This window comes from Charadrius vociferus, unplaced genomic scaffold (assembly GCF_000708025.1).
Source record: "Charadrius vociferus isolate BGI_N301 unplaced genomic scaffold, ASM70802v2 scaffold324, whole genome shotgun sequence".
Taxonomy (NCBI): domain Eukaryota; kingdom Metazoa; phylum Chordata; class Aves; order Charadriiformes; family Charadriidae; genus Charadrius; species Charadrius vociferus.
Genome location: NW_009648041.1, coordinates 5,329,849 through 5,354,626, shown reverse-complemented (window position 1 = coordinate 5,354,626; position 24,778 = coordinate 5,329,849). Strand labels below are relative to the sequence as shown.

At 42.5% G+C, this 24,778-nt stretch overlaps 1 protein-coding gene across 1 annotated transcript in view; it reads left to right on the top strand.

Annotated features, from left to right (window-relative positions):
* The window catches only part of PTPRG (protein tyrosine phosphatase, receptor type, G), a gene marked incomplete at its 5' end in the record, with an annotated part of 318,517 nt that overhangs the window by 192,930 nt on the left and 100,809 nt on the right, over nt 1–24,778 (top strand). Inside the window, 2 exon segments of the mRNA XM_009883627.1 lie at nt 11,459–11,525; nt 23,109–23,266. Coding sequence (XP_009881929.1) covers nt 11,459–11,525; nt 23,109–23,266 — 225 coding nt within the window.

The following is a 24,778-nucleotide window of genomic DNA, read 5'->3' as shown; positions in this document are numbered from 1 at the left end:
ATGGTCCAGCTGACTGACCACAGCGTTGGTGATGGGATCGTAACCACTGTATGTGGTCTGTGGACACGCAGGAGTTAAAGTGCTGGGATATGAACAGAAGATGTTAAAAAGAAGGAAATAAATAGCTCAAATTAATAGGCAGGTCCTCTGGCAAGCAGATTCAGAGAGTGTGTGAGAGGAGAGGAGATGGAAGACTCTTCCTGAGACATTCCTGTGTGCACCCACCTGCAGGAAGCGTCTTCACTGCTCTGGGTCAGACTAGACTTGTTCAAAGAGAACCTTTTGTTCTAACCATGTTTTAAGTTTTGTTTTAGATAGTTTTCAGTTGCATTTTATTTCTTCTCTTGTACCTTTCCCTGAGATTTTGAGATTCTGGCAATTTTGAAGTTATATCCTGTGTAGGAGGAGGGCTTCCTGACCAGAGACAGAGCTTGAAAACCCCCTCCATAGATGGGTCACGCTCCACAGGAGCACCGGAAAGCTGTAAGAAGCCCGTGGAGCAGAGGCATGAAGGCTAGAGCATCCTGAGGAGTTCTGTGGCTTTAAGACCATCACCTACTCACAGTGATTGCATAGCATTCACTTTGCCACTGCTGAAACGTAGAACATCGTGAAACAAGCATACATGTCATGTTAGTTTTTGTATTTCTTTGTATTTCAAGAGGAAGAGACTGCTGCCACAACCTGAGTGTTTCCCAGGTTTTTAATGCATTTGTATTCTAAGTGCTGGTTTTTCTGCACAATAATTTCCCCATTTCCTCTAAACACAAGCCATGGTACTTGTTGAAATGTTTTTGTAAGGAACTGAGTGAGTTGTTGGGTCATTCTAACCAAGTGAAAAATAAACAGCTTGACATATGATGCTCACTGTTGTGTGTAGTGTTACACCAGGTGAAATGGGGGGGAGGGAGTTGAGCTGTACTTTTGTTGCTGCGGGAACTTGAGTAGCTTAGAAGCAGCTGAGAGAAAATTGCAGGCCACATCCTGCCACTCTTAATTCGGTGGCTTGAAGGAAATTGAGATGAGGACTGCCTCATCGCACTCGCTTCTTGGAGCGCTGCTGGTACCCACTCTGGCTCGAGGACCTGTCTCTTGGTGCAGCTGCATTTCATGCACGCTCAGCAGTCCCGCAGCTGGGCGCTGCACCCTTCCTGCTGGTGTCCAAGCTTCCCCTGGACAAGCCCACTTGCCAGCCTCAATAGCCAAGGCTTACTTCTTTTCCCTGTCTTCGTGAAGGACATGGAAGGTGGGGGTGGAAGGGCACCACCTCCTTGGTGGTGCAGAAGGCAGGGGGTGGAGAGGAGGAGGTGGCAGAGCCATGCAAGGGTGCTTGAAGGGGGTATGTGGAACGGTTTGGGAAGAGAAGATGATGTAGCGTTGGAGGAGACAGAAACAGCTCACTGGGTGGGAAGAGAGTGCGAGGAGGATGTGGCAGGTGGGTGATGGAAGAGGGAGGCAACTCAGAAATGAGAGTGGAGGCAGAAGTGAGGAAACTGAGGATTAGCTGGTGCTTTCTGCCTCCGGTACCGTGAGCACTGAAGTGTGCAAGTTCATAGTGTTTTGCAAAGCTGCACACATCCGCAAGAACTTAAATGACACTGAAAATTTGCAAGATACATAAAAATGGAAGAACTTGCTTGAAAGAGAATTGCAAATACACACGTGTACCATAGTTGACATGTTGTTTGTCCTCTCGTGCCAGAAAGCTATCAATGAACACCACTGGTCTAACATTGGGTTCTTGTAACCCATGCGAGATGCCTGGAAGCCCGAGAGCCCTGCCAGCCCATGGCTGCTACATTAGATATGGGGAATTGGCTGTAGCAAAAACTCCTGCAGCTCTTTCAGTAGATGAGTTCATCTCAGCCTCCTTAAAAATGAGATAAAAGGAACAGCAAGCAAACTACATTATAGTTTAATGTTTCAGAGCAGGAGATAAAAATTCTGCACAACAATTTGTTTTCACTGGATTTCTAATTTAATTGTGAACTGAGGTGTGGTTGTCATTGGGGAAGTGGCTGTGTAACTTAATTGACATTTCTGCATCCTTTGTGTTTGTGACTCATCTGAGCTGGCTTGAGTCATCTCCTACTGGCGGGCTGGAGGGAGCTGCTGCCGCTGTGGGGAATTGAGCCGAGGGCAATGCTGGGAGAGAAAAAAAACGGGACTTTTTTCATCTAGAATGAATGAAAGATGTTGGGAAGCTGAGACGATTGCTTTTCTTCATTTTAAAGGGGTGATTGTTGTGACCTCTCTCACCAAAATCCTTTGTGGTGGCTAGAAGAGGAAGAAGGCTTAGAAATCTCTGCTGCATCCTAGGCGAGCTTAGCTGGAGCAATTAAATTGCAAACCCCTGCACAATGCTGGGGTTCTAGGTGCCCATCTGAGCTGTTCCCTTCTACCCTTTGCGGTTTGCCCAGCACATTTTATGTTCATGTTTAGCCACCACATTTCATTGCTTTAGTTTCAAAAAGAGAAAATTTTTTTAAAAAAAAAAAAGGCTGAAGATATTATTTTTTTCTCAGTTGCACATGTTTCTACCAAATTCAAGCCAGGAGCAGAAGAAAATGAAAGCTAACTTCCATTCCTGGTTTCACAGTTTGGAGTTTAGCCTCTCCAAATGTGTGAAGCTGTATATCAAAGAGTGGGTGCTGTGGGATGATCTGGCTGTAGTGCTCGTTATATTTTTTCATTACACCATTTCATTTTCCTCTCTACTTAGGTCAAAATGGTTATTTTTACCTAAAAACTCCCTTAAATTGGGCAGATTGTGGAAGCTCTAAGAGACCCAACTCCTTTTTTTTTTTTTCCTTTTTTTTTTTTAAACTCAGATGGTGAGAACAGTTTATAACTGATGGCAGTTTTTATAAAATAGCCTCCATCCTGATAAAATGTTACCCCCTGGTGTGTCATTTTTCCAGCTGAACTGCTGGTAGGATTGAGAGATCTTGCACACTGCTGCTTAAATAAGTAGACTACATGCTCTATGAAGAAATCATATTATTTTCTCAAAGGAGAACAAGTAGGCTCAGTGCACCAAAATTGCTTTAAATAAACTTGCAGCTACTCTAGCCTTTTTTTGCGCAGCTGCAGATGGTACAGTCTATCAATCAAGCTTTTCCAGCTTTGAGAATCTGCCACTGAAGCTGTCTCTCCTCTGTGTTGCAATTACATATTTTTTCTTTTACAGAGCTTTGTATTTTAGATATTCTATTGCTGCTAATCAGATTGTGCTTTCGGGCTGCAGATATCTTTTGGTTTTGCTTAGATATATGTGTATTAAGATCTTCCAATAATTTGTTAATTTGATGTGCTGTTGAGTTGGAGTAAATTAGCTGCATCGTACTTTCAAAGTGCAAAATTAATGCCTACCGTATCAATAGAGTGAGTCAAAGTTTGGGCAAACGAGTGGCTTACAAAAAGAAAGGAAAATACATTGCTGGCTGTTTCTTACCATCCTGGTGGTTGCAAATCTTGTGCTAGTGAATGGAGGTAATGCTGCGGGGGGAGGCTGCGAAGTCTTCCTCAGCCCGGTGAGCTGAGCAGTCAGCCGCCAGCGCGTGTACAATACACGATCAATGTTTCTGTCCGCTAACAAAGAATCTCAGTGTGCACAAACACAACGAACTCAGAGCTGAGTTGTTAAGCAGTACTTAACTCTACCTTTGGGCTTTATGTTCTTCCTTTTTTTGAGACAGTGTCCTATATGTTGGCTTGTGACATGCTGATGCAAATTCTGTTGTATGTTCTTCTGAGGCAACCTGTGCTGCCCCTTCGCTCTGATATTTCATCCAACCTTTGGTGCTTCTTGTATTTTCAAGCATCCCGCTGGACATAGTAAAAGTGGAAGCTGCTGATCTATAACCTAGTTTGTCCCAGGATGTCTGTAACTAATTTGGGTCCAGAGGCAGCCGGTACGAAGCAAAGAAGGAGGCGAGCTAAGGCTGAGAGGAGCTGTGGTTGCAAGCAGATGCATTGCACTCAACCAAAGACGAGGGGCAGCCGGAACACCTGACCCCAAAGTCAGTTCAATGGCTTTTAAAACCATTTTGGACTTAAAAAAACCCCCAAACAAACAAAAAAAAACCCCACACCAAAAAAACCCCAAACCAAAACTAATAAAAGGGAGGAAAGGGCGGCTTCCTCTTTGGCACTGCTAGTTAATATCTCACTGTAGATACCCTCCCAAAGCTGTGATGAAATATGAAGTTAATACATCACTAGCAATCTTTCAGTCAGAATGATGTATTATTCAAAGTGGAATTAGCTAGAAGGATCAATGCATGCCCATTACTCCATTTAAAATAATCATTGGAAGACTCATTAACTTTTTTTTACCCTCTTTTCAAACAACATGGTGAATGAGACATCTAGGAACATCCCCTCCACCACCGTATGCACCGCTCTGCCTTCAGTATATTTTCATTCATAGCAAGTTTATTAACACCTAAAGGCCAAAACCCAGATTTAACTCAACAGAATTTGCTTTCAAATCACTGAACCTGAAACCATTTGCCGTAGGCAAAGGCGAACTCGGCTCTAATCCACATTTTTAAAAAATCAAAGGTCATGGTAGTATCTGTGTGAAATAGCGCGTGTGCCAGCATAAGGTTCAGTGTCACATCTTGCCTGGGTACCTGTTATTCTCTCTGATTTTACACATGAGCAGAAACTTGAAGTATTAAGGGGGCTGTTTCCATTTCTTGTTTTCCCTTACAAATATATTCTGCAGGATACTCACTTTGGGCAGTCCATTCATTACACGGCAAATGCTTTCTAGCTCCCAGCTCACCTCTGTCAGGCTGCAGGCTCTGGGCCAGATTTGTCCTTTTGCATCAGCTCGTATGGGAGATGTGCAATTATAGCATATGTGGGGGAGATGGGAGAAAATATCGTCTGTGGAGGAGCAGGAATATATCATTCTTGGATCATTTAGTGCTTGTGAAGGTGAAAAACTTAGAGCACCAAATCTAGCTTATCATTGCGTTGGGAGCTCTGTAGGCGTTTTCTTGCCTTCACAGATAGCTCAGTGTGCTGGACTGTTGACCAGTATCCTTTCTCACCCATCAGTTCTGAAAACGACCAAATAACTATGTCCTACTTTATTTCAAAGCAAAACACATGTAAGCTTTTCAAATCTGTTCATCCACGTTCCAGATCCAGCTGAAATCTTTCACTTCCTTTTATTCAGAAGCGTTTAAGAAATGAGATAGTTATCCACAACCTGATTTTACAGTGCGGACTTCAAAAGGGAGAGAGGTGAGACAGTGGACTTTGTGCAGATCCCAAGGGTGCATACGACAAAGCCAGGATGTGTATCCTTTCTCAGTGCTGCAGACCAACGCAGGGTTAAAGCACCATCGTTCAGAAGGGTTAGGAGTGGGACCCACCCAAGCTGTTAGCTAACTCTGAGATAATTTGGCCCCAAAGACATGAATTTGAAGAGTCACACAAGCGATATGCCAAGTGCTTTCCCTTTGCTGAGGAAAGTATGTTTCTTTTGAGTGCCACTATCTTGGATTCTTTGAAATTCCATTGCTGTGATGTTAAAATGCATATTGTGTGGCATAATGTTCACATTAATGGGTTTCTTCTCATTTCTGTTCTAAAACAGTGAAAATCAGGTCCTTTCCCGTAGAGATTGAGGACTGGCATCTGTCCAACGCTACTGAGCTGATAAGAGAATAAATTGTTTAACTATGTTGATTGTCCTGAAACCCTACAGGACAATTTAATCTCTGCAACATAGTTAATTTAGAATAGTTTTCTTTTTCTTCTTAGTTTGTACAGAGTGTTTGGAGACTGGAGTATTTGGCTGGCGAGCTGTAGATCTTAACCGCAAGCTGAATGGGAGCTGAAGGCGCGTGGTTGGGGGAGTATTACCCCTGACTTTCACCGTTGTAATTGAAAGTAGAGTTTGACACGTTGGCATCTCTCTGTGTCAGCCATTGTCACTGGCTTCAGCTGCCACGGTTAAGTATGTAGTCATTCATCCTTGGCAGACACCGTCCTTTACAGCACAAGAGGATGGTCTCTGGATGTTAATGCCACAGCACTCTGGGAGCAGCTGGCTATATCGAATTCAAGGCATGCAGATTGTCTTGGCCATTTTACTTAGCAGATGGGTAAGGCTTGATAGATTGAAGATTTAGTTTCCAAGTCAAGGGCCAAATGTTGCAGTGGGAGAGAAAAGTAAATTATATCACTATTCGGAGGGGAAAGGCTCAGGTACTGTATCACAAAATTGTTGCCATTCATTTTCCTCTGACTTGCACAAAATGCATGTCATTTCACCTTTCAGTATAGCCGACTGTGGCATTCTCCTTCGTTCTGAGATGCTTTGCAATACTGTCTGTGAGCCCATTTAATGAGCTTGAAAGCAGTTGCTGCAAATTTATGACAGTTTAATAACTCTAAATGCCAGATTTTTTTAAGGTAGAAATGAGAGAGGAATTTGTATTTTGTATCACTCTAAATAGGTGGGGCTTCTGTTCTTTTTACCCCACACCCGTTTCTTGAATGCAACAGATTTATTTAAACCTATTTTTAAAAGGAAAGTGTATTCCTTACTCCTGAGCTGTTCAAGCTATTAATATTCACCTACTTTTCACAAGGCGCTCGGTGCCAGTGAGCATTAGAGAGCTTTGCGGTGCTTCCCCCAGCCCTTCTCGTGTTGGGTGGTGGGAGAATAACCTGCCTTTCGGAGGGGCTGCCCAGGGCAATGGGAAATGGGGGAGTCTGGCCCTTTGGGCAGGGGTCCAGGAGGTAAGATGGGGTGTTGCTCTGTGGCCTCTGTAGCTGCCTTAATGTGTATCTGGGGCTTCCCCTGGTTTTCTGGTTTTATTTGTTACCGTTCCTAAAATATGCATGGTAAGCTCAAAATTTTTGCCTGAGACTTTTTTCTGTTTTATAGAACTGTTTCCAGCAGAAAGACAGGTCGTGGTTTACTTACATGACTTTAGCATATGGTTTAAATTATATAGCATGTAGTATAAATTTTAACACTTTCCAACTCTGGTGATTTTTGTAAAATCAGAGACTTCAGGAGGTTCTGGGTTTGTCCTATAAAATAATCAGACGAGCAGAGAGCTTTGGCTGCTTAATGTACAATGAATGATAGAGGAGGAGAACTGGTTGGGTTTTTTTTAACTCGCTGGGACATGCTGAGCTTACTACTGCTGTAACACAGGGGCTTTCTGTAGAGTAGTACCTTCCCCAGTAAAGGCTATTTTTATGTGCTGTGGCTTGGTGCCCATACTAGCCATGACCAGCCTGGTTGTGGTGGTGTCTACCCTCGTGTCACACTCCTGCTCTGCTCCTTCGCTGAAACATTCCTCTTTGCAGTATTAATAATGTTATCCTGAGAAGGTGCTTAGCTCCCTGGCCTGCCTCCTACCCTGGCAGCTCCGAGGGTAAGGCTGTAGGAACAGCGCTTTATAGCAAGGGGACAACAGGTTGTGCTGCTGAAAGGTGTTAATGCTGTTGTCAATAGAGTTCATGACTGATCAGCCTTGTTGCTCACTGAGGAATCAATCATTTCTCGGTCCCCGCATCGGATGCGGGAGCTGTAAGTAAATGCAACCTGTCTAGGGTAATGATTTCCACCGTGACTTCACTTGAAGAACATCTCTGTTTTATGACTGTAGAATGGGGTCGCTTATGCATTACCTTTTCCTACATTGCAAATGCTTGTTTTATTCATTGCGCTAACGTCAAGCCATTCATTCTACTCGAAATGGCATGTGCACCAGGTATCGAAGTCACCCAAAGGGTATGATAAAACAAAGAGATTTTACTTCTTCATGTCATGTTCATCCCATATTTACCCTATGGCGAGAGCTCTGTTAGCACAGGATACTGTTTAATGACATCTCTGTGTTTATTTTTGCCTTGTGCTTAGCATGATAGTTACCTATTTATTTCTGCTGAAGAGGATTACAGGCATTTTTCAATTATAAGTGATGCACGCAAGCATTATTTATCCTGTTTACTCCAGACCTGTAGAGTGTTAGTCAGTCTTGAGCAAAAGCATCTTGTCCAGGAAACAACATTTGTCATAGTGGTACTGTGGATATTTTAGGGCAATTTCAGGATGGTTTTCCATCTGTCCCATTAATACTTGCTGTGCTGCACACTCATGACCAGCAGCATAGCGGGCTTGTGTTGGTGCTTGAGCAATTTTCATTCGTGATGTTTCTTGTGTGTTAGCTTCTTGAAGGAGGAGGGGGAAACTCATTCCTCTTCTCTCGCAGGAAAAGAAAAGCTTTGCTTGACTTTGTCAGGCATGTGTTGGGTGAAGCCTACATGCTGAGACCCAGGTACAGATCTATGGTCTCTCTCTAACTCCGCAGCCAAGGCATCATGAGGGACGTGGCATGTAAAGTCAATCTGAAGAATTCATTGCTGTTTTCCTTCAGGATATAGTCGTAAGATAATAAAAACTACGCTACTGTAACACAGATTATATAACAGAGAAAGATAAAAACAGTTTGTAGAAGGATATAAGCTCAAGTTTCATGACATGGAATCATAAAGGAGGTCAGAAGGACACTTCTTATTCTAGAGATTTTTGTCCTTTTTTCCTTCTGCTTTTTTTGTCCTTCTTTTCTTTTACCTATCAGCTGTTGTCAGAGACAGGATTCTTGTATGGGCGAATCTCTGATCTCAACCAGCATGATAGCTCCAGGCCAGTTAAACCAGAGACGTACAGCAATGGGGATAGAACTTGACATTTTGGGTTTCAGAAACCTCCTTTTCTCTACGAACACAGGCAGAAAAAGGGTACAGAGAAGTGCAAAAAATACAGAGAGGAAATTCAAGGTGGGGTGGGTTTTTTTAAGAAAAAAAGATGTAAGAAAAGTTTTGCTCTGAAGCCTGAACCATTCCACAAAATGAGAAAACTTTTGGGCACTTTTCTCATGGTCTTGCCAAGATCGTGAAACAGTTGTAGTGAGGTGTGGGAGAACAGTCTGTGAGTATAAGGAAAAAAGGAGAGAAGCATCTGGAAGGAAAATAAGACTATATTCCATACAGGTCTGAACTGACATCTCTGCAAGTGGTACTTGTTTGCATGTGATTTTTAAAGAAACATGAGATCCCACTACCCATAGCCTTGGAGAAAACATGATTACAGATGCATGGAGCATTTGCTTTCCAGCCCCCAAAGAAATAATGTGACTGTTGATTCCATGCTGTTGAAGAACACAGCACATTTGCAGAATATGCTATCAAAAAGATTGCGTAGCGGAATCTATATAGGCGTACCACCTCAGCAGATTAAAGGGGCACTGCGAAGGCTGAGGTTAAGAATTGATCTACTTTGACAGAAAATCCCAAAAGGAAGAGTTTTAACCTTTCAGATTCTTTCCATCTATTTGCTTTCTTCAAACTGATTGCAGCTGTCACCAGAAATAAAAACAAAGCAAACAAAATAAAACTCTTTACAACTTATGGTTAGGCAACAATAAATAAAACATTGTTCAAGTCCAGTGCAAGTTTTACTAAATCGCTCGTAGCTTTTTTAATGATTTTTTTTTTTTTTTTAGTGGTAGCCATGGCTTGGAGAAACCTCAATAAATGGAAAAGGTGCAGGAATGTGTCTTGCAACAGCTCTGCATTTTTTGTGTTTACTGTTGATTTGCCAGAAGCCAGACAGAACCTACAAAGTGGGTCATTGGGTTCAGTGTACTGTGATTATTATTTATACAGAATCCAAAGTGTACAGAGCACCCCTTTGGGCATATAAAAGTTCATGCTTCAAAGAGCTTACAGCCCTCAGGGCTAATAATATTATTGCCAGTAACATCTAAGCTGTATATATTTCAAAGCTGCTGTTGCTGCTTTCACAATTTTATTGCATATCTTGCCCTACCCGATTGTTGCAAGTTCTGGAGTACTGTGATGAAAAAAGACTCTTCAATTTCCATTTAAAACACCAAACCAAAACAAACCATTTTGTCTCTAGACAAGAGCATGAAAGTGTATCCTGAACACAGCAGAGTAGTTCAAAGGCCAAATAAACAGAAGAAAGAAAGGTGGTTTGCTGTGTTTTTTCTCCATGCAGTTGGCTAAGGAGGTAATGAGGTTTCTAAGATTCCTAATTAGTTATGGGGAGGAAGGATGAGAAGAGATGTGCTTGTGAAACTTGGGCAGTGGATTCCAGTTTTCTCCTCAGGCCATTAAAAATTGTGATTTTTTTACAATAACACGTTTTTTGGATGTGCTGCGGTCAATGATGTCCTCTTCCTAAGAGCGCACTCCAAGCTGATTCTGTGCTTCACGTGACAGTGTGTTCCCTGCTGGGCACAATGGTCTCTCTTGGGGATTTCTTCATTTGTCTCCACTCCTTTCCTCATCTGTTAATACATGGCCATAACGTGATTAAACTCTGTTTTTCCTCATGACATTGAGATCTTGGGTGGGCAGAAAAATACAGAGGAGCACTTTTGCATTCAGTGTGTCTGCCCACTGGGAGAAGTCCATCCAAAAATGATCAACACTGCTCAGGCTTCTGATACTGACTGGTGGCAAAAAAAAAAAAAAAAAAAGATAATTGTGCCATGTGAGTGAGGTACATGCCAGTATTTATCTCCCAAAAGTAATTTGGCAAGTATCTTAAATAAAGGAATGTGTTCAGAGAAATTGTGAGTTATTCCTTCAATACCTCTGAAGAGGCAAAAGGTTAAAAATAAATTGCATTATTGGTTGTAAATTCCTTGGCTGTGGTACAAGTAAGTGACTGAAGTGATGGGTTTAATTTGGAAGTTGTGGTGCTAAACAGGGTTAATCCTTCCTGCTGCCTTCCCCTCCTCTCTGGTGCTGGTTCTCACCGTTGCAGAGGACATGGGCGATTGCTGGGTGATGGAAGAAATGCTGCAGGATACCAATTTTTGGTGTGGCAATGCAGGCAATTGCATTGTCAAAATTCAGAGATTTCTTCTAAATCCTCTCGCAAAGCTTTTTTCCCCTCTCCCTTGTCCAAGTGACGCTAAATTAAATAAATGTAAAAATATGAATAGCAAAGAGATGCCAAGGCCCAACTCCATTACAGCTGAAAGGGGTCCAGCTTCACTGATTGCAGTGGCGGCGCCAGATTTATTCTCGTATCAGTAAGGGATGAACTGGCCTGAGATAACTTCTGTTTATCGCAGTAGTTTTCCTCTATGAAAGCAGAAGTAGATGGAGAAAAATCAGCTCTCTGTTTTTAGGTTTTGCTGGGTTGATAATATGGCTAATGTTTTAATGAATTCAGAGGATGCTTTCTTTTGATTTAACCTTCCGTACTTTATTTTATTACTCCATGTATCTTTGGCATTTGGTGAAGAGGCATTGTAAATGTGAGAACTAAGCAGGTTGTTAGATAACATCTTTTTTTTTTTTTCTCTTTAGAAGATTAAACTGAGACTTTTCTGCCTGATGCCAGAATAGATGTAACCAATCCTGTATCCTTTGCATGTAGGTCAGTCAGAGGGACAATCCAGCACTGGATCCCATTATCCATGGGTTGAAGGGCGTCGTACATCACGGTAAGTAGCTGCTTAAACTTTCTTCTTGCTGGGAAGGGGAGAAGGGCAGGAATGTTGTCCTTAAGGGATCAGGTCACCCCTGAAAGGACACGGTGAGCCTGCACATTCCTCATTCACTGATGTTTAAGGGCATCACAGCCATTATTTGATTGGTAAAGATTGGAGTCATTTGTTACCTGAAAATGGGTTGGGGTTAACAATAAACAATTTGTTTCTTTTCAGTCAGTGCTCCAGAATGCGTAAGTTATCAATCAAAACCTACTACAATATATCATTCATATTAGTACTTCGAAGGCAGCGTTGATGCTTCACTCCTGCTATTTATCTTCTGTTTGCTCTAAAAATACTCCTCTCTGAAGTTTCTATTTGTTTATAAATTATTTGTCTTTCAAATTTAGGGAGCTGATAATGAAACAGAAAATTAACTATCTGTGAAAATTAATTAAACTTTGCAGCAGATGAACATCTTTCTAATGCTGACATAAATACGATCATTCGGCTGTTCTGATGCATATAAACCTATTATCCTTGAACTTATAGCAGGTACTGAAATAAATATTAATATATTTTATACTTTTATAACCAGTTTTTACTTAGGAATTTTCCTGCAACCTTATCACGGGTAATGCATCATTAGCAATGACATCAAGATGCTCCAGTTCCCAAAGTACTCTTGTCAGGGTTTAATATAATGATTTGTAAAGTTTTAATAATCTCATTGTAATTCAAAAGGCATCTGCTGGAATGGTGGTAGGTACTATAATAAATCTCCGTCCCATCTATAGTGCTGTGATAAAACATCTTTGCACCTTTTCTGAGGATTGTCTTTAGACATTAGCTAGTGCTGTAGAGCTTAGCAAACATTTTTTTTCTCTTGACTGCAAACCTAAAACTAGTTGACAGTGTTAGATTAAAACAAATAGGATTTTGGATTAATTGCTCTACTTTCAGAGTCGTTTAACATTGCAACTGGGAACACCAATAAATCCAATGAAAGTGAAAAATAGGGGTTAAATGATAACATACCATAAAGTCCTTCATTTAGAGAATTTTCCATAGGTGTTGCTGTTTATAAATTGCAGTGTTCTGCTGTGAAATAAAACCAACACACTGAGCTGAAAAACTGTGTTGTTTTCCACAAAAATAGATGTTATTATCTAGCTCCCACTGGGTAACAAGACACGCTAGCAAAAATAAAGCGAGGACGAGTTGGGCTGCAAGGATTTTTCAGTGGCTGTGTAATCTGGCACTGAAGTCAGGCTGCCTTTTAACTGGGCCAGGGTCTCTTTTTAGATTTGTTTTCTACCTGTCTTCTGTTTCAAGACTCTCTACCCCCTGCAAGCGCGACAGTGTTTTAGCCATATCGTTGGGTTTTTCCTGCTCCCTCTTTTGCTCCTCGCTGCTGCAGCCGACGCAGCCGCTAGTGGATAATCATACTGGTGGCTCCTAAGAGTATTATTCCGTTCCCAAAAATAATTGTTTGGGTAGGATGTGACACGGTCCCGAGGTTGTGATTCCCTGGCCACATAATGATTAGTTTGCTTTGGTGCTGCCTACTCGCAGCAAAATCTGGGTGGATAAAAGGCATTTATTTTTGTTTTGCTCACAATGCACAGAAGGCTGCTAGTGTTTCAAGTAAAGGAAATCTCTTGATATATTTCAATAGCTTGTTTCCTTTTCAAAACATTAAGGAAGAAAAAGAGGAAAATCTTGCTTTCCTTCCTGTTTCAAAGGCCCTGATTAAAGGCCTTTTCTAAGGCTCTTTTGGTGGCTAGAGTAAGGGAAATTCCTCCTACAAAGTAGTTGTTCAAAGAAATTGTTCTCTTCAAGTCAAATATTGATGGAACGTTTCAGTGAAGAATTCTCATACCGTATCTCTCTTTTAATGTTATTATATAGCATAATAGTAAAGATGTGAGCTTTTATTCCTGACACTCTCGTTTCTTTTCTTGATGTAATTTACTTACATCTTGCGTGAGCACATTTTTATGAATTTATCTGAAAAGGTTCTTCCTGCCTTCCATTTGGCTGCATTTGACTGGGACCCTTAGGCAACACAGACTTTTTGGCTGAAATACAGTGGAAAACTCTTGTGGTTTTTGGACAGAGTGGTTGGATCGAGCAGGGATCCAACAAAAGGAGCTGGAGAAAGGCAAAATTGAAACCTTAAGTTTCTTTGCCTTTTATAAGATTTCCGTGCCCCCGTTGTTTTCAGGTGGTCACCACAATACAGAGGCACATGCCTTATAGCATAGAAATCAAAAATACATGTGAATGTTGAGATAACCACCTTGCTTTTAAAGTATATCCTCTACTGGCTGGAGGGATCACCAGCCCCTCAGCTTTGCTCCTCCCAAGTGCCTCATCTCAACATGTCTATTTAAGTAAGATTTCCTCAGTTTTCCGAATCCCTGTCCCTCCAAACAGCAAAGCATCCTTCCTGAGTTGTGCTGGACAGTCACTCCTTCCTCACAATCATTCAGTTGTCAAAGAGGAAATTACACACCCACACGAACACTCATCCTCATTTCTTCGTGTGCTTTGTGCTGGTACTAGAAGGCCTGTTCTATACGGGACTCCACTCTGGACCACGCTGTATAGAGCGCCCGTACTGGTCCGTCTGTCCCTGTGATGGTGACAGCTCCAATGACCCTCAGTGAGGTGTAGGGATGATACTGATAAGCGGTGAGCTGTTTTTTCGTTTTTCTTGCATAGCTTTTTGGGGTTTTTTTCTGTGAAGTTCGCATATTCTTACGGTGCCCTTCTAGGGGTAAGTGAACAATTTAAGTGTCAGAAGGACTTTCTGTGGAAGTGAAAGCAATTTTTGCTTGAGATTTCGTCAGGGATTTGAATTACTTACTAATTTGATGGAACATAAATAATTGTGCCCTTCACAGTGTCACCAGCTTAGCAACAGTGATGGAGAAACGCACGCATAAAAATCAATACAGGCTTAGTCGCTGCTCAGAGTTCACTTCTTTCCTCATCTCCAGGCATAATTTTGTAGAATCTTAATGCCACATTAAGCTTAATTTTACATGAGCAACCATATAAAGTTTCTTAGCTGGAAGGAAAACCAGTGATGTACCAAACAGCCTAACAATGTTTGGATCAATGATAATGCTTTTCGCTTTGCCCCGCATCTTCCTGACGAACAGTACGTTCCCATCACGTCAATGCTCCTCAGCTCCCGCATCCGCCCTCGCAGAGCATTGTAAAGACACAGGAGCGCCAAGGAGGCTCTTTTCAGAGCTGTCAGATGCCTGTTGCTGATTTTAAAACTGCTTTTGGTTTTGTACTCTGCCAAGGATTTGTCACACCTCCCGCCAGCGAGGTGCCTGCTATTCTCGCTCCTGCTTTCCCTGCCGCGAGCGTGCGTCTGCCGCGGCGCCCGCCAGGGACTGACAGCTGGGAGCGTGCAGCCCTCTCTGCAGAAGGGTTGGAGTACGGGCAGGCGTGATACGAATTTTCTGATGCCGACTTGCTGGTGTCTTTCTGTTCTGACTGCTGAGGGTCTTTTTTAGCTCCTCCGCAAACACTCTTCTCTTCACCAAAGCTGATGGGAAAAGTCTCCAGCGACGCTGGTGCTGGTGGGATGATGCACGTATTTAGGTGAAGTTGGATCATTAGGTAAAGTAATACAGTCAGTAGTGCCTGGCTGCACTTGCACCACATGTGGCCCAGTCGTGGTGCTGCAAATCAGACTTTTCTGCCTTTGTTTTGCTGCCGATGTGCTCGGCTGGGTGTCCTGCCCTGAACCCCTCTCTGCTCCCCGACCTTCCTCGTGATGCTGAGGAGCACGGGGCAGGACGGAGCTGCTCTTGTGCAAGGGCTGAGGCAGCTCCTGAGGCTTCAGAGAGAGTGATTGTGCCCTTGTGGGAATAGGGGAACATGAAATACCAGGTTATGTCTTACACAGTTGATGTGCATTAAAATGGCTACTAAAGCTTTTGTCTGCCATGTGCTTCAGCGAGATCTCAGAGGAGCACCTAGCAGGATGGAGCTGTTGCACAAATATGGCTTTTCCCACCTCTGCTGTCTTTGACTTGCCCTTTTTAGTACCGTTTTGTATGTAAGCCTCTTAGAGATGCCTTTTCCTTGTTCTTACCAGCTGCCTGAAAGGCATTCAGATGAGTTGTCTTCTTCGATGTCAGTCCTGAGGGCCGTGCCCGGTGCTGGAGGCTGCGCGGCGGTTGCCCTCTCCCAGCCTGGGCACGGATGCTCTGCACAGCCCTGGTGTACCCTGCAGGCAAACGAGTGTCAGGGGGAGCAGCAGCCCACGCTACCCCAGGCCCCTGGAAAAATCTCGCAGGGTGATGGAAACCATGTTTTGTCACTCTGTCCTGTTCGCCGTGTCTGTCACCCAGAATCTACATGGATCAGCAGAAAATTATTAGCAGAGCACAAATAAATTACTGCAGCAGAAAAGCCTCTATTAATGTCACAAAAATGGGGCTCTTACTCCCTTCCTTGTCAAAAGTGAGCACTGAAAATCAAAGTGCAGCCAGATCAAAAGCTGAGCTACAAAGTGAATCGATGGCATCTGTTGCTTGTTTGCGAACATGGGGTGGGGTGAGGGGAAGAGAGGAACCTTTGTTTATTTAAAAGGGAGTTTGGAAAAAATCTCTCTTTTTTCCTTCTGCCTTTGTATTATTAAAATGCCATAGCTTAAGCTCAGCATGGAGCAGAGTGTGATCTTGGGTCTCCCTCGAGATGGGCAAGAGGTGTTCAGGCAAGTTGGTGGTGACCACCAAAGTTTCAGGGGCTGCTGGGGAGACCGTAGCAAAATACAGTGGGAACCAAATTGCTTTAATAATGAAAAAGAATAGACAATAAATATGTTGCACATCTCTCCAGTTGTCCTAGGCAAAAAGGCAGTGAATAACCTGTTAAAATAAATCAGCACTAAAAAGGAAGCAATGCAGACAGTGTTAGTTACCCTGTGGATCTATCACACCAGAAGGCACAATAACAAGAAAACACCATTAGCAGCATGACAGGTTTTTTCTTTTGTTTTTGACTTTAACCATAACACCACCTGACAAGCTGTTTGCTTTCTGCACCGAATATCCAGGGGTTGTAGAGAAGAAAGGCGGGGGAGAGGAGTGAGGCTGAGATCTTCTACCGTGGGACCCTGTGTTTTACAGTACAACTTTGAAGAAAGCAGTAGCCCAATTTGGAACAAGGAAGACCATCAAAGGGAGAGCGGCGCGATGTGTTAAACTGAGAAGGAAATGTGGAGGAGCATTTCTTTTTCCTCAGGGATGATCTGGATCTATTCTTTTGTTTTCTGATCTGTTCTTGTGTTCACAGTCAGAGTAGCCGTGTGAAAGGGGCCAGGACACGATTGCTGTGGAGCAAAGGGCAGGAGGAGGGAAGTGGGGAATGAAGATGAGAGCAGAGGTGATAAGTTCACACCTTTATATAGGGCAGCTCTGTGCATAGCCGCAGGGGTCTGTATCATTTAAAAGAATAAATGATGGAAGTGTTGGAAATCTCTGGTCCTACACCTGTGCTCTGCGGAAAGCAGTGCTGGTCACGGCTGAGTAAAGACCAGCAAGCTGACAGAGAATTAATATATTGCACAGAAAAAACTAACTCAAACTAACAAAAAGATTGCAGGAATAAGAACTCAAAAGTTAAGAATTAAGGTTGATGGTGGATGCGAACAAAGCATCTGCAGGGTGATGGGTGCTTTGCTGGTGGGTTTTGAGAATGTTTGCTGAGAAGAGGGGTGGTGAAGGGATGAGGGGAAGAAGGGGTGGTGACGTTTGAGAACGTGTAGTTTTGTTCTGGTTCCACTGGAGCAGATGTGGATGTGAACATCCCACGCTCCTCGGGCTGCTTCTGCCTCACTTCACCCTACCTCTGCCAGGGTCCAGTTGCTCCAGAGATCCTCTGCCCCTCTAAACTCGTGGTCACAGTTCCTTTTCCCTCCTGTCACTGGTGCCCGTTCTGTATGTGTTAGTTCCTGTGTCCCGCCAGCCTTGTTCTCCACGTGTACCTCTGCCTCCAGGTAGTTTTTGCGAAACCTGGAGAAGTCTCACCCCAGTCTAGAACGGCAACAGCCGCTCTGCCAAGCCCTGCATCGGCCGTGTTTCAGCATTAAAGGGTCACAATTATTTTTCACTTCTTTAAAGAGTTAAGACCTCTTCTCCCCAGCTAAACCTTTTCAGCCTAAGCTGCTTTAAGAAATGGCGTGACAAAAATGAAGCCTGAGACTGACACCTGGAATGGAAATGTTCAATTTCTTTTTTTCTTTTTTTTTTTTCCATGGGAGACTTGCCTTTTTTTCTTTCCTCTTGTTTTTTGTACCATTCACTGGTTGGATCAAATTAAATTAGTCTGCAGGACTTTATTATCTCATTCCCTTCCTCCCTGTCATGCTGTGCTTTCTGTGTCCTTAAGGTTCCTTACATTGTTCAGCAGAGGCACTGTTTTTTAAAAAACTAAATAAAAGTGAGAAAAATAATTGCGCAATAAATGAAAATAATTACCCCGAGTACAGAGGACTGTCAGGAACTGCTCTTCACGCGGGATTTACACAGCAAGTACTCATCGGCTGCTCTTTTCAGTTAAAGTAACATATAATATTTGTAATGTCATCTTTAAAATCCCCACCGTGGGTCTGGTCCCTGGCTCTGGTGTGCAGCGTGCTGTATCTGGGGAGTTCTGGCTCAGTGGGTGTGCGGCATGGTGTCCTTTTGATTATTTTTGTGTGTTTGCTTTTTAAATGTTTGAATGCAGAAGCTTTAGAATGATTTGGCTCATTGTGAAAATGAAATTGGCAGTAACATTGTTTAACAAATTTGGGAGACTTTCAAAGCTCTTCATATTGGTATTGCAGATTTCAGTTATTCAAAGTGTAGCTGGGTAACGTTTCCACCTATCAGGCATTGCACATACGTTAATTTTGGAAATAAGCTCATTTTAAGATATTGTTTTCAATGCAGCCAAGTTCCTGTTTTCTTACAGAAAAGCATGATGAAAGTCTCAAAGCATTCCATGAGATATAAATGGACTTGGCATATAGTTATTTTCTTGTGATCTCCAATCCAAGTTCCTGTTAGATTTAAAAAGGGTTTTGATCACAGATAGTTGTATGCTGTTTACCTGCATATCTCAAGAAGCCTTTTACTCTAAAGTGATTTGGTTAAAATTCAGGTCTATCTTTATCCAGCATTTTACAGAATATATTTTTAGCAAGTCAGTCTTTGAACTCAAAACATTCAACTGATGGCTCTTGCAATATAATATTTGTTGTCATCAGCTTGTGAAAACTGCAGTAGTTGACGGAGATCCATTACTGGTATCTGTTTTAAGATCTGACTTTTTCCTCTGCTTGAAAAACTATTGTGCACAATTCAGTATGAGTTCCCATCACCTGGTGATGCCTTGACAAATACGGAGTGTAAATAGGTCAGCTTTTTAAAGCATGCCTGCAATTGCTCTGCCTTTGGGTTGGGTTGTACAAAAAAAATGGCCCTTGGTCCCATGCAAAATAGTGGGGAGGTTTACCAGCCCAAACAAAGAATGCACGGGGCGTTACTTTTCACGTTGCTGTTACGGGAGGTAGACATGAATATTGTATCAGAAGGTCAAATGTATTACCAGCTGGCTCTGTTAAGTCTCTTTTTGTGAATGTAAGAGTTTAAATACAATATTGTCCTTTTACGCTGTGGAACACTCAGTAGTTTAAATGTCACATTCATTGTCTTAATTGTCAACAGCGAATCTGTGGTACTTGCTAGTTTTTCCTTTGGAAATATTAGAGAGAACACTTTTTTGTGAGCTTTGGTGCTGTAAACAAAGAATCGCTGTTTGTTAACTGTTGATAAAATTGGCTGTGCTGCGTTAGTGGGGCATCTCAGTGGATGGTTTTGGGTGCTGCTCTTTCCTGAGTTGCCTGGGAGTGGTGGCCGCCGCAGCACGTTTACTGGTGCTTTCCAGAGGAACGCTCTCTAGTCGGAGGGCCTGTCGTTAGGGTCACCATCTCTGGGGCTCCAATTTCCTGGTTGGTTCTTCTGCTGCTTGGGTGCCCGTCTGCGTTCAGGTGCTGAGATGGGAGTGGGAACAAGGAGCAGCAGAAGACACGGCTTCTGTGGCTCTGGGTTATGCGTAAGAATGAGTAGGTGGCTCATGGATCGGTTTTGCAGCATTGATTGCTAGCATTGATTCTTCCCTAATACCTGTCAGCAAATGCTGTCTTGTAGATCGTGTAGTCCCAGCCTTGTCCACTTCCTCCCTCCTGGAAACTCCTCACCCTGCTCAGTGTGTTCCCAGCCTCCTGGGCACAACTCGTGCACAAGCACTGAAAATGGGAAAGAGGAGCTGGTCATAAAAGACAGTGAAGAAAGGTTTGATACTATTTCCAACCTTGTTATTGCCCATTTAGTAGGAATTATATGTATACACATATATATACACACACGTGTATGTATATGTCTAAAATATCTCTCCCATGTGCAGTGAATTCTGTTGCTTAGCTTGCAAATTATTCTCCTAACAGTTCTACCACCAACAATAACCAATTTAAGGTTGAAATTTTAAAAGTGACGTGACTTCAAAATCCCATTTTCAAAAATGTCTCAAGCTCTTAGGAGCATAACTTCATGGCATTTACTGTTTCTATACGCTCTTGAAGGATATGGGAGGTAGACTCCTGAATTTCTAAGTCCTGTTTTCTTTAAGCTTCACGTGAAGGTCTGTTTGTGACTCTGGTTTCTAAAACTCTGCCCCATGCATCTAGATAAAAGTGATACAAATGAATTATCTGTTCTCAAAAGTGTCAGGTTATTAAAGCATAATCAATTGATTATCATCTATTTTAGTAGTCATTTTAATCCAATTATATGTGTTTTTTCATTTTAATCTTTGGAATTCATTACTGAAAACTTACAGCCTTGCTTGTAGCCATGAAAAATTAGATCGAGTACACCCTGCCCTACTTAAACTGTGTATTAGCAAAGCTACTTTTTCCTCAAGAACTATTCTTTTTCACGGCTGACTATGACTCCAAATGCTTAGGAAAAAACCCTCCCTAATTGATAACCAAAATTCAATCATAGTCGGATACTTCCAGTTTGCATTCAAATAAGGTATTTCTCTGTCTAAATAAGCTTCTCTTGGTTGATTATTCATATTGTAGTTCAAAATGTTTAAAAATGAAAGACAGAGTTGGATGAAATGTAGACTACTTAATACAGTGTGTATTTAATATAAAAGTCATACATTATTCATTTTTGCAATTTGAATAACTTTGAATTTAGCATCCCTGTTCTTCATCTTTTCCTTTGATGAACAATTAATTATTAAAATATAATATTGTCAGCATATGGCACAAAAATCCTTGAAAGTGTAAAATGAGCTTCGTTCTCCTGCCATGCTTTGATAAAGGGATATTCCATATTCCCAGTTTCTCACAGAGTGTTTGTCCGGCATCATAAGTGATTCCGTCATTCTAAAGAAAAGGTTATAAAAGTTAAAAATAGTTAAATTGTTAATTTTAACTGAAACATTTTTTCTTAAATACAAGAGGAAAGCTCTTTTCAAAATGGGCTTCTACCTCCCATCTATTTCATGTGTAGTCATCGGCTGTTAACGCGAAGAGGATGGTTTGCATGTTCAAATACTCTTTCAGATTCATAGCAGTCCACTGTGTGCTCAGCTTCCATATAGAGAGAGACAGTTTCTTAAATAGAAAACCCATGTCATTTCGCTGTGAAGATGTACGCGTGCTGCATTTGGAAACCAAATCCTGTGACTGAGTTTGCAGTTTTTCTAACCCAATTTTTCCTGCATAAAAATAAGCCAATCAAATTAAATACGACCTTTTGCTGTGATTATGACTTCTTGATTAGAATCTCTTTGAACTTTGGCCAATCATATATATTTGACTATTTACTATATAAGCACACTTTTTCCCAGAGGTATTCCATGAAGAGGAAATTATGTGTTTTGTTACTTGTTTGTTTCCTTTTTGGAGATGCAGAACTGGTTGGTATCTGCTTGGATTAGAAGGAAATAAAACGTTAATGAAGATATTGCAGTATTCTGTTACAATGTATACTTTGACTTTAATAGAATTATTAAGATTTTGGAACGTTAAAGGCTATGAAAACATTGCACACCTGTTGATACTGTGCAGAAGAATAGAAGATGTCTGAAGTTCATCATGTATTTACACCTTGCAGCAGCAGTGGAGGAAAAATCCCCCTGATTACCAAGCTGCTGCTCAGAGGCATAGGCAACTCTTGATTTGATCAAGACTTCTAGAAAACTGTGGGATGCTGTGGAAGTGAATTCTGCAGACTTCATCCTTTTTCTTTTCCTTCTGACTTTGGAAGATGTGTGTGTCAATCACCAGCCTACCTGCTTCTCCGCTCTGCTGCAGGGGGGCAGGCTTGTGCTTAGCAGCTCTGATGAGGCACAGAGAGAAGAGTTCCTGCTACCCAGGTGCGGACGCTTGTTTGAGGCACGAAGAATATAGAAAGTGAGGAGTAGAGATGTATGGGAGAGCCTCATGTGTCAGCATGCCCCGAGGCAGCGAACACCTTTGCACAGGCTGAGAGGGAGCTTCGGCCTGTGAGTCAACATAAATTGCGGAGGATAAATGCTCGGGGATGGCAGGGAAATTGTCTTGCCTGCAGCTGTTCCCTCCTTTCATTTATTTATTTTTCTTCACAGTGTTAAATATGACCAGCTTGTCACTGTTACTTGAAGCTAAATGCTTTCCAGTGCTTAGGTTTGCATTTCAGGCTGTCCAAGGAGCTTCTCGGAGGAAAGAGTTTGTGCCCAGGGCGTTGGACCCCAGGAAGGAGTTTCTTCGACAAGGGAGAAGAGGCAGTGGTTTTACCTCTGGAACATATTTCTGGTGCTGCGCTGACTGCACCCAGCAGCACCCCTGGCGATGCCGGTGTGGCCGGGTGCAGGTGGTCCCAAATGACCGCTGGCTGGACGCTGCTTTGAGCACCACGTTGGTGGTGGCAGGTTGCCCGCAGCGGGCAGCCCCGCTCCTCAGCTGGTCCCCTGGCAGCTCCCAGAGAAGTCTGGCTGAGCAGCACGGCTCTGCCTCCTCCATCTCAGCTACCCACGGAGGGATTGACCCCACTCCTGCATCCCTTTTCCCCGCTGCGGGGGATGGGATGGATACACTACATGATGCTCTTTGGTCGGGCAGCAGCAAGCAGGACCAGTGGGGCCCACCTGTGTTCTCACTGGGTCTTGGCGAACCCTCGCTGCCATCAGGATAAAGAGCCATTTACTGTGTGCTGAAACCACTGAAGGTGGTGTTGTTTCTATAAACCGGTGGGGTAACAAGGGCATTTCACACCTGCACGCCTTCTAAATAGGAGTGTGCGTGTTCGGTATAGGTTTGACTAGCATTTTGGCTGCTCTTTTAATAATCACCACATCAAGTCTTACAGAGCCTTTCTGATAGGGTGTTTTCATCTTTCATTATATATATATATATGATAAAATATGTTGTTGCCATTACACCTTGTTAGGCTGCCTATCAATGTGATGTCTGTTTTAAAGACACGTAAAAAAAAGTGTAATTCTGCTTGTCAATCTTCCCCACAGAGAAGGAGACCTTTCTGGATCCCTTTGTGCTGAGGGACCTTCTGCCGACATCGCTGGGGAGTTACTACCGCTACGCGGGTTCTCTGACTACTCCTCCGTGTAGCGAGATCGTGGAGTGGATCATTTTTCGGAAGCCTGTTCCCATTTCTTACCATCAGGTGTGTTTATTTTGTTAGTGAAGTCCATCTCTTGATTTACCCTCTTGAAGACAGTGTTTTCAAAACCCAAGGTTTTAATTTTGAGGACAGAAATGTTTCTGTTGACAAAAAAGGAAGTGTCGGTGATTTTTATTTTTTTTCTTAAGTAATATTGTTTCTGAACATGAGCCATCAGTCTTAAGAAGACAGTACAACATGAAACCCAGTTTCCTTTCAATGATTTATTTGGTATTGTTTTTGTTAAGATTAAATTAAGCTATGGTGTAAATATTTACATGGAGTTCCTTTTTATTCTTTTTAATTGAACTTTCTTTTCAAAGTAAAGTGAGTGATTTCAGTTCTGCTCAGATTTAGTAATTTGAACTAATTACATTAGAAAGGACGTCTTTCCATTAATTCTCCATGCTTAACTGTTTTTATAACACAGTAAAGCTGCCATTATGTGCTTAGAGAGCTGGTGCACAAATCTTTAAAATTAGCACAGAGCAGCTTTTAATGCAAATAGACGCAATGTCTGGGATATGTCTGGAGAAGAATGCTCCCGATAAAGTAATGGCTAGATGGAGTCAGATGTTTACCAGTTAAGTGTATTTTGACATTGTAAGATCGTTGTGTTTAGAAAGCCATTCTGCTGAAGTTAGTCTTTCCTTTTATTCACCTGGAGTAAGCCACTGAAAATAAACTTTTTAAATACATGAATTCTGTAAAGCATAGGTGAATAGTTCACTGGGTGATCATGACTGACAGGTGCTGGTTCTCAAAGATATCAAAAAGGTGGTAGGCAATCACCATGCTCCTGCTCCAGGCTTTTTTTCATGTTTTCTAGACCCCGTTGCTTCTCCCATAGACTCTTTCATCTTTTTTTTGAAGTGCTGTATTCAAAACCGGTCGCAGCAGGTCAGCTGTGGCCCTCCTGAGGCTGAGGGACATGGCAGGGTTCAGGTGTCCAGCCATCCATGCTGGCGTTCTTTTGCCTTTTTCACAAAAGCGTGACGGTGTTGCCCACGTTCGGCTCCCGGTCAGGAGGAATCCCTTTGCCGGAGGCTTTCCCCGGAGCGCTCTCTAGCCGTGCTGAGCACATCACGCGGTCGTGCAGCCCGCGGCTCTGGCCGAAGCGTGGGACTCTTTGCACATGGTCCCAGTTGAATCGGACCCTTTGTTTTTTTTCAGGCTATTTCTCTGATTGTCGAGATCATTTTGAATTCTGTCCTTGCCCGCAGGATACTTGCAATCCCTTGTAGCTTTTCACTACATCAATACGTTTACTGTTTATTATTTGGTGGCTGCGAGGCCTGGCCCACGCTCAGTTTTATACCCTGTGTATGCACCAGGTGGGTCATCACTTTGGTTTTTTTGTTTTTAACAAATCCAAATAGACTGGTAAATACCAATTACGGCCATCAGTCTAATGGTAGAAAGGTACTTTATCCTGGCATAGCTTCTTTCCTGTGCTGTACAACAGTAACTGTGCCAAGTCAAGCCTTTAAAATTTGGCATTGTGCTGCTTTATGC